The 10,065-nt window shown below is 44.0% G+C and overlaps 1 protein-coding gene across 1 annotated transcript; it reads left to right on the top strand.

Moving 5' to 3' along the window:
* Nucleotides 1-838: 838 nt before the first annotated feature.
* Nucleotides 839-9,720, top strand: LOC311132489 (uncharacterized protein; the record flags this gene model as incomplete). The annotated part of the gene is made up of 6 exons (XM_084165772.1): nucleotides 839-1,441; nucleotides 4,610-4,864; nucleotides 5,051-5,333; nucleotides 5,477-5,727; nucleotides 8,310-8,489; nucleotides 9,511-9,720. The coding sequence occupies 6 exons, from the start codon at nucleotides 839-841 to the stop codon at nucleotides 9,718-9,720; spliced, it is 1,782 nt and encodes a 593-aa protein (XP_084021898.1).
* Nucleotides 9,721-10,065: the final 345 nt, after the last annotated feature.

Here is a 10,065-nt window from a genome sequence, read left to right as displayed (position 1 = left end):
TGGCTCATTGAAAACCAATAGCGGTGACTGATTGACTAAATAATTGTATTTCAATTCTTTATGACCCTTGCTCCATTACTACCCACCCCTGTTCTGCTCGAGTTCTGTCATCGCCATCCTATTGCTCTGTACTGTTCAGTATATCAATGTACTTCTGATCATGGCCTCGTATGTTGCTGTTGTTGTCTATTCACTGAAGTGATAGCATTTCCCAAGACTTAAAAAAAGTATTTCCTGTAAAGTTTTTAAGTGTCAATGACATTTATGACTTATCGCCTTTGTCTTTTCCTTCCAGATGAGAACACCATTGAACATCACAGATGGATAGAAGCCGGCTATAAAGGGATAATTTTGGCTGCCGAACACAAGAGGCACGCTGTGCCAAGAGGGATCACCTGGAGGCAGAACCCTCTTCCCTGAACAGTGGAAAAGGACACGTCAACACCCATTTGTCCTGTTATGGAGCCAGTCTGCGTGGTTTGATACAGTGGCACAGTGATGAACCACTAACGGCTTTGGCTGAGACAAGGTCCTGCGTGTTGGAATACTTCTTGAAGGAATTTACCCTGTTGGACACGGAATTTGGGACTGTTTTGCCATGTGTAAAATCAGATTGCCATCCGCACCAAATGACCTCTACTCGTGGTATACATCACACCAAAAATAAAGCGTGGAAGGACACTCTCCCTTGACAGGAGAGAAGATGGCCAACAACGCCATCCCACCCCTGATGCTTTTGCCTACAGGGCAAATGTGTTGGAGCGGAGTACTTCCAGGTTTCATCCTACCCTCTTTCCCAATTTTTTCTCTACTCTTTTATACTCTCATATCTTCCTCAATGGCTCTTGTTAGTGTGCCGGGATTAGACTATGACTATGGAGCCCAGCCCAAGTTTGTTTGCACCCCGATTCCAGCGGAAGCAGACCCCAGCTGCTTCACACCAGGTGGGGCAGCACACGGACCTGTCCACGACAGACCCAGCAGTAATGGGCATCATGGACCTGCTGCAGGGGCGCCCAATGGTAACGGCAGGAGGTCAATGGGGATAGGAATATCAGATGAGGCCAAATCCACCATCCTGCACCTTCGCGAGAGCCTGGTGCGGCAAAAAGAGACCATCTTAGACCAGCGGGAGACGATCAGGGAACTGACTGCCAAGCTGACCCTCTGTGAGGGCTTTGGCCGGGGGATGGGTCATCATGATGACCATCACGACGACCACCATGGACCCCCGCGTCACAACACCCATCACCCGAGCTCGCACCACTCCTACCATGATGCTAACCACCACGGGAACCCACACTACCCACTGAACAATGGGCATCGATCGGACCCACACCACCGAGGGAAGGACAACTCTGGGAGCAAGCATGGGGCCTTCTCCCCTGAGCAGACTAGGAAAACACTACAGACACTCAAGGAGAGGCTGGAGAACTTGCAGGTGAGTGGGAACAACAACAAAGGATGAGTAGGAAAAGGGATAGGAAGCTTATTTGCCCTTTGTGTGAATTTAAGTTATCTTATGCGTCACTATGGGGTACTGTTTGTCTCGCTACTGACCTGAAATGAAGCACGACAAAGGGTGTTCCGGCTTTCTCTCATGCTGTGAGGATAATCAGTGGCCTACAGCCCAAGCTCCATCCATGTGCATGCGTAGGAAGAACTAAGTTGATTAGTTAACTATCCTGACTCTCACCCTAGAGGATATATTGCACTGATCCCATTGGAATTTATGAAGCCTAGGAGAAGGTCCTGTTGAGTGATTGTATGACATATGACCATTGACACTAACAATGAACTGAACACCGTTTTTTTTTTCTTCTTAATTTTCCCATGCATTAAGGAAGTTCCTGTATATACAAAATCCAACTTAATTGACCAACATTTTTGGGATTCTGAAAGATTATTTTTTGGTTCTAATTGATTCTGTTTCTCACCATGAACCATCTGTGTTATCAATTTGCTTAAAGTGATTATAGCACTCTATAATGAATTGTAAGACTTGCTATAAGACTTGCTATAGGCGTATATCCTATACAAGCACTACTAACACCAACACTTGTGGTTCATCGAAAGTAAAGCCCAACCGATATGTATTTTTTGGGTCCGATAACGATTCTGATTTTTTTGTGTGACAAAACTTACTGATGCCGATTTAGTGTTTTACAGCAGGGAAATCTTCCACACCAAGTTCTCTTAAATTGCCATCCAAAATATTAATTGTCCAAGAAATTTGCTTCAAATGTTGATTTCTTACATTGTGATAATAATGAAAATGAGAATGGGCGCTAGTGTTCAGATAAGCATGAGATTCACTTTTTTTCCATTCCATTTATTGAATATCGGTTATTAGTAGAATTATCGGCCGATATATCGGTAAAAGGCCAATATCGGCCGATAATATAGATGAAACAATATACAGTACCAGTCAAAAGTTTGGACACACCTACTCATTCAAGGGTTTTTCTTTATTTTTACTATTCTCTACATTGTAGAATAATAGTGAAGACATCAAAACTATGAAATAACACATATGGAATCATGTAGTAACCAAAAAAGTGTTAAACAAATCAAATATATTTTATATTTCAGATTCTTCAAATAGACACCCTTTGCCTTGGTGACAGCTTTGCACACTCTTGGCATTCTCTCAACCAGCTTCACCTGGAATGCTTTTCTAACAGTCTTGAAGGAGTTCCCACATATGCTGAGCACTTGTTGGCTGCTTTTCCCTTCACTCTGCGGTCCGACTCATCCCAAACCATCTCAATTGGGTTGAGGTCGGGTGATTGTGGAGGCCAGGTCTTCTGATGCAGCACTCCTTCACTCTCTTTGATGGCGTATCGCTGCAGAATGCTGTGGTAGCCATGCTGGTTAAGTGTGCCTTGAATTCTAAATAAATCACTGACAGTGTCACCAGCAAAGCACTCCCACATCATAACACCTCCTCCTCCATGCTTTACAGTGGGAAATACACATGCGGATATCATCCGTTCACCCACACCGCGTCTCACAAAGACACGGCGGTTGGAACCAAAAATCTCCAAATTTGGACTCCAGACCAAAGGACACATTTCCACTGGTCTAATGTCCATTGCTCATGTTTCTTGGCCCAAGAAAGTATCTTCTTCTTATTGGTGTCCTTTAGTAGTGGTTTCTTTGCAGCAATTCAACCATGAAGGCCTGATTCACACAGTCTCCTCTGAACAGTTGATGTTGAGATGTGTCGGTTACTTGAACTCCGTGAAGCATTTCTTTTTGAGCTGCAATTTCTGAGGCCGGTAACTCTAATGAACTTATCCTCTGTAGAAGAGGTAACTCTGGGTCTTACATTCCTGTGGCGGTCCTCATGAGAGCCAGTTTCATCATAGCGCTTGATGGTTTTTGAGACTACACTTGAAGAAACTTTCAAAGTTCTTGAAATGTTCCGTATTGACTGACCTTCATGTCTTAAAGTAATGATGGACTGTTGTTTCTCTTTGCTTATTTGAGCTGTTCTTGCCATAATATGGACTTGGTCTTTTACCAAATAGGGCTATCTTCTGTATACCCCCCCTACCTTGTCACTGATTGGCTCAAATGCATTAAGAAGGAAATAAATTCCACAAATTAACTTTTAAGAAGGCACACCTGTTAATTGAAATGCATTCCAGGTGACTACCTCATGAAGCTGGTTGAGAGAATGCCAAGAGTGTGCAAAGCTGTCATCAAGGCAAAGGGTGGCTATTTGAAGAATCTGAAATATAAAATATATTTTTATTTGTTAAACACTTTTTTGGTTACTACATGATTCCATATGTGTTATTTCATAGTTTTGATGTCTTCACTATTATTCTACAATGTAAAAATTAGTAAAAAATAAAGAAAAACCCTTGAATGAGTAGGTGTGTCCAAACTTTTGACTGGTAGTGTATATCGGTCAGGCTCTAAAAATAAAAGTGTTACCAAAAAACCTTGCTATAAGACATCATAGAGGCCTATAGCCTATACAAGCATTAATAACACTTATTAACACTGGTGGTCCATAGAAAGTGTTACCAAAAATCCTCTGTCTTGAGGGTGTTAGACAAAGACAGTACAGCTGAGATTGGAGTTCCGTCACCTAACAGGATGTCTATGCCACAAACCGATGTCTAAGCATTGCAGGGTGGTAGCCACCTTCAATGCCAATTAGCATCATCCATTGTGACGAGCTAATAATCTGGGTGAGCTGTGGCAATGGGTAAAGCCGGATTTGATCAGAGACACTGACAGAAGTAGATGGAGGAAAGGAAGGAAGTTGACAGGAAGGTAGGGGCCGCCTTTAAATGTCTTTATCCCAACCAAATTATTTTTTATCTGCCCACTTTAAGAGATTAGGGGTAGCACAATATGACCGAAGTAAGCAACCCAGAATGGGCTAAAGTAGAAGAGGTGTCTTTAAAACAAAACATGAATTTGAGCATCCTTGAAAAAATACTTTTTTCAGCTCTTTAAAAGTCCTATTATGGAAATAAATTCCAACTGATATTCTAGTTTGCTCCACTAAGTTTTAATAACCAAGCACATGGACTAATAAGGTACGCAAACATTTCCTATAATAACTATGAATAATTTTCTCTTTCTCCAGGCCAGGAATTCCTCCAGCTCCTACTCAAGCTCACTGAGAGACCTCCTGCAACGCAAAATCAATGCACTTGAGAAGCAGCTCAACAATCACTACGGTGGGCATCATGATCATGATCACCATGATGACCACCACGATGACCACCATGACGACCACCACGATGACCATCATGACGACCACCACGATGACCACCACGATGACCACCATGGACCCGGTCACCACGACGACCACCATGATGATCGACACGATGACCACCATGTACCCAGTCACCACGACGATCACCGTGATGACCACCACGACACCCACACCCCCACCCCCACCCGCCACAACAACCGCCACAACAACCGTCAAAACAGTCACCATGACGAACATCACTATGACCGACACTATGACCGCCATTATGATCGTAGCCATGGCCGTCATGACACCCACCATAACGACCACAATGACAATCACCATGATGACCATCATGACGACCGTAATGGCGAACACCATGACGACCATCATGATGATCACCATGACGACCACCACGATCTTCACGATGACCACCATGATGACCACCATGGAAATGGTCACCATGACGATGGTCACCATGGCAATGACGACCATGGCCATCATCCTCGTCCATCCTATAACAGCAAGCCGCCGGCTCCAAGACCTCTTGGCCGTGGACACAACAAGCTTGAAACTGTGCTCAGCCACCTTAACCACAGGAACACTGACCCTGGTATTGAAACTCTGATAATAACCCACTTTGATACTGTATACTATTTTCCAAGTTATATCATGCATTCCCAGTTGAATTTGCAGGTACAGATATTCAGTATCAGCTGTTCATTGCTCATATTTTGTTGTTTTGTATCCCAACAGGTACCCGGAAAAAGCCAAAGAGTCCAGATGCTTTCCAGATTGGCTTCCCTATGCGCACTAACTACATGTATGGAAGGATAAAGAGGACCCTACTCAACGAAATCTTCGCCCTCAGCGTCTGCCTCTGGATAAAAGGGGGATCAGGGCCTGGCCTCGGCACGCCCTTCTCCTACTCTGTACCGGGACAGGCCAATGAACTGGTTCTGATCGAATGGGGCAACAACCCCATGGAACTACTGGTCAACGACAAGGTAAGAGCATGATTTATTATTTTGCGTAGTTTCACCTAGTGACCAATTTGCAAAGATATATATTATTTTCCCTCACTTTTTACACACATACACTCTTCTACTATAAGGTTTCCTACTGTGATGTGTCAGACATACAGTGCCTTCAGAAAATATTCAGACCCCTTGACTTTTTCCACATTTTGTTACGTTACAGCCTTATTCTAAAATTGTTTAAATAAATACAAATCCTCAGCAATCTACACACAATACCCAATAATAACAAAGCATAAACAGGTTTTTAGAAATGTTTGCAAATGTATAAAAAATTAAAAACAGAAATACCTAATTTACATAAGTATTCAGAAATTGAGCTCAGTTGCATCCTGTTTCCATTGATCATCCTTGAGATGTTTCTACAACTTAATTGGAGTCCACCTGTGGTAAATTCAATTGAATGGACATGATTTGGAAAGGCACACACCTGTCTATATAAAGTCCCACAGTTGACAGTACATGTCAGAGCAAAAACCAAGCCATGAGGTCGAAGGAATTGTCCGTAGAGGTCAGAGACAGGATTGTGTCGAGGCACAGATCTGGGGGTACCAAAACATTTCTGCAGCATTGAAGGTCCCCAAGAACACAGTGGCCTCCATCATTCTTAAATGGAAGAAGTTTGGAACCACCAAGACTCTTCCTAGAGCTGGCCGCCCAGCCAAACTGAGCAGTCGGGGGAGAAGGGCCTTGGTCAAGGAGGTGACCAAGAACCCGATGGTCACTCTGACAGAGCTCTAGAGTTCCTCTGTGGAGATGGGAGAACCTTCCAGAAGGACAACCATCTCTGCAGCACTTCACCAATCAGGCCTTTATGGTAGAGTGGCCAGACGGAAGCCACTCCTCAGTAAAAGGCACATGAAAGCCCGCTTGGAGTTTGCCAAAAGGCACCTAAAGACTCTCAGACCATGAGAAACAAGATTCTCTAGTCTGATGAAACCAAGATTGAACTCTTTTGCCTGAATGCCAAGCGTCACGTCTGGAGGAAACCTGGCACCATCCCTACGGTGAAGCATGGTGGTGGCAGCATCATGCTGTGGGGATGTTTTTCAGTGGCAGGGACTGGGACACTAGTCAGGATCGAGGCAAAGATGAACGGAGCAAAGTACAGAGAGATCCTTGATGAAAACCTGCTCCAGAGTGCTCAGGACCTCAGACTGGGGTGAAGGTTCACCTTCCAACAGGACAACAACCCTAAGCACACAGCCAAGACAACGCAAGAGTGGCTTCGGGACAAGTCTCTGAATGTCCTTGAGTGGCCCAGCCAGAGTTCGGACTTGAACCCAATTGAACATCTCTGGAGAGACCTGAAAATAGCTGTGCAGCAACGCTCCCCATCCAACCTGACAGAGCTTGAAAGGATCTGCAGAGAAGAATGGGAGAAACTCTCCAAATACAGGTTTGCCAAGCTTGTAGCGTCATACCCAAGAAGACTCGAGGCTGTAATCGCTGCCAAAGGTGCTTCAACAAAGTACTGAGTAAAGGGTCTGAATACTTATGTAAATGTGATATTTCAGTTGTTTATTTTTAATAAATTTGCAACAATTTCTAAACCTATCAGTCAGTTGCCCCATTGGCAGCACAAGTGGAAAATCAGTCACCTCAAGGCAAGCAAGCTCACACCTCAGTGTCAGGTGACTCCATTCTCATCCAATCAGGCACCAGAATTCAATGTATCTCCTGTCCTCAAGGAGCATGGCAGGAGGCAGTTACAGTTCAGCTGCAGCCTGCTCTCACCCCCTGAGAGACAGTGGCCCTGTCCTCATCTATCATCCTCCCTAATGGCATAAGACCACAGCTTACCTAGCACAGTCATTCGAAGAGGCGTCTAATGACAGGGTGGAGGTGAGGATAAACACATGGTCTGGGCCCATACCTCAGCATGAGGCAGGGTTTCCCGCAGACGAGGGGATCTTTTTTTTATTCTTTTATTATTTAACTAGGCAAGTCAGTTAAGAACAAATTCTTATTTACAATGACAGCTTACCCCAGCCAAACCCGGACAACGTTGGGCCAATTGTGCGCCGCCCTATGGGACTCCCAATCACGGCCGGATTGTGATACAGCCTGGAATCGAACTAGGGTCTGTAGTGACGCCTCTAGCACTGAGATGCAATGCCTTAGACCGCTGCGCCACTCGGGAATTTGGTGGTGCAACCTGGGAGATGCCTAGCTATGGCACCCGAAGGATATGTTGTTATGAACTGACACAAAAGAAAGCACACTACTTGAAATGCGATGGCCATTTGTACCTGTTCAAAAAACCTGACAAATCTTTCACGAAATATAATTCAAAAAAATGACAACATGTGTTTAATTTACCTTCTGAAGGTGTAATTTTTCTAAATGCCCAAGACAATGACACTAATACCCTGTTCTGTGACAGTCAATTAACCTGGTAATAATCTCTCTTTCTCCGAACAGGCAGTGACCTTGCCCTTTTTACTCATGGAAATCATTTGTTTAGACTCTTTGGATTGAGCCAATCAATCAATCAATCAGCCAATCATGCAATTAGTTAATCGAGCCATTGCCTCTATTTCCCTGCACAGGCAGTGACATTGCCCATGGCAATGACGGATGGGAAGTGGCACCATCTGTGTGTGACATGGTCGACACACAATGGGCATTGGGAGGCCTTCCAGGACGGCGTAAAAAGGGGATCTGGAGAGAATCTATCTGCATGGCATCCCATCAAGCCTGGTGGAGTCTTTATTCTGGGCCAGGAACAGGTACAACTATATGTTTCCTTTCTATGAATTTGCATACTCAAAGTTCTGAAGAACATATAAAAGCTGGGATAGGAACCGGAAATTACTTGTCACACTTACAGTGTGTGTTTGCTGATTTTAGGCTTTGTAGAACACAAAAAGCTGTTAATACAATCGTTAAAGCTGATTATCATCTAGTTGTGTCCTGAGAAGACACAGGCTATTGCCAAAAACTAAGCTTGGAAATCAGTGCATTGGTGACTGTGATATGTGGTTGTCTCACTTAGCTTTCTTAAGATGAATGCACTAACTAAGTCGCACTAGACAAGAGCGTCCAGCAGGTCTCATAGACTAGACGTAACATAGTAAATGTAAATCTGAGAGACTGATATTAGTATGATATGTTACATTTGGTATGGTTACATAAGACAGAAGGTTACTTAAGGCAAAAAACGAAAGTAGGTTGGGTGGGCATATAACGCGAACATTGCGTGTTCAAATCTTATAATGGACAACTTTAGCATTTTAGCGAATTAGCAATTTTGCAACTACTTACATATAACGCAAACGTCTAGCAACCCAAAGGTTGCGTGTTCAAATCTTATAATAGACAATTTTTGTATTTTAGCTAATTAACAATTTTGCAACTACTTACATATAACGCGAACGTCTAGCAACCCAAAGGTTGCGTGTTCAAATCTTATAATGGACAACTTTAGCATTTTAGCTAATTAGCAATTTTGCAACTACTTACTACTTTTTTGCTACTTAGCATGTTAGTTAACCTTCCCCCTAACCCTAACCTTAACATGAGACTAGGTCATGAGATGGTTTAAGTACAAAGGTTGATTGATCTGAACTGCCTAGTTTTAGAACGTTGTTGGCAACTAACCAACCTTGTTTTAAAGGAAAAAAAGGTGGAAAACTCAAAGACAAATCTGTTTAAATAATTGTGTCTTGTTCGTTAATTGTGGGACAGATAGTACTTGTACATGTTTTGTGGTCCTTTATTCTTAATAATAACGCTGTGCTTTCCTAACAGGACACCCTAGGTGGCCAATTTGACGCCACCCAGTCCTTCGTGGGCGAGATGTCAGACCTCCAGTTGTGGTCCCGCGTTCTCACGCCCAATGAAATCTACAGCCAGGCTTCCTGCGGAGGTCACCTGGCCGGTGACCTCATCTCCTGGACAGAGGCAGTGGTCGAGCTTCACGGTGGGGTCACCAAATACCCCTTCGACCCCTGCCACTAAGCACTATCCCATTCTGCCTCATCAAAATGTCTGATCACCAAGCCCCTGATGTCAGTCAACCAGCTGTCTGGTGTGGCAGCAGGGCTCTGTGTGCTACGCTGCAGAGACATGACAGGCCCTTAGTAACAAACTAGGCTGGCCCTTTGCAACAAGAATGAGCCATCCTGCTATTTTTGCCATCCATTTCCTCTCTGTTCTGCCTTCCTCGCTGGGCCGAGGAACTGGGAGAACTTTAAAAGAGCAAAGGCTGTATTTAACCGAATGGTCATGACTACTGCTGCTCCTGAGATCCAATACATGTAATAGGATTCCCTGTCTCTAAATGGGTCCATCTATGTATGCCCC

This window comes from Coregonus lavaretus (genome assembly GCF_964263955.1).
Source record: "Coregonus lavaretus genome assembly, chromosome: 7".
NCBI lineage: Eukaryota > Metazoa > Chordata > Actinopteri > Salmoniformes > Salmonidae > Coregonus > Coregonus lavaretus.
This window is presented reverse-complemented; position numbering and strand designations above follow the sequence as displayed.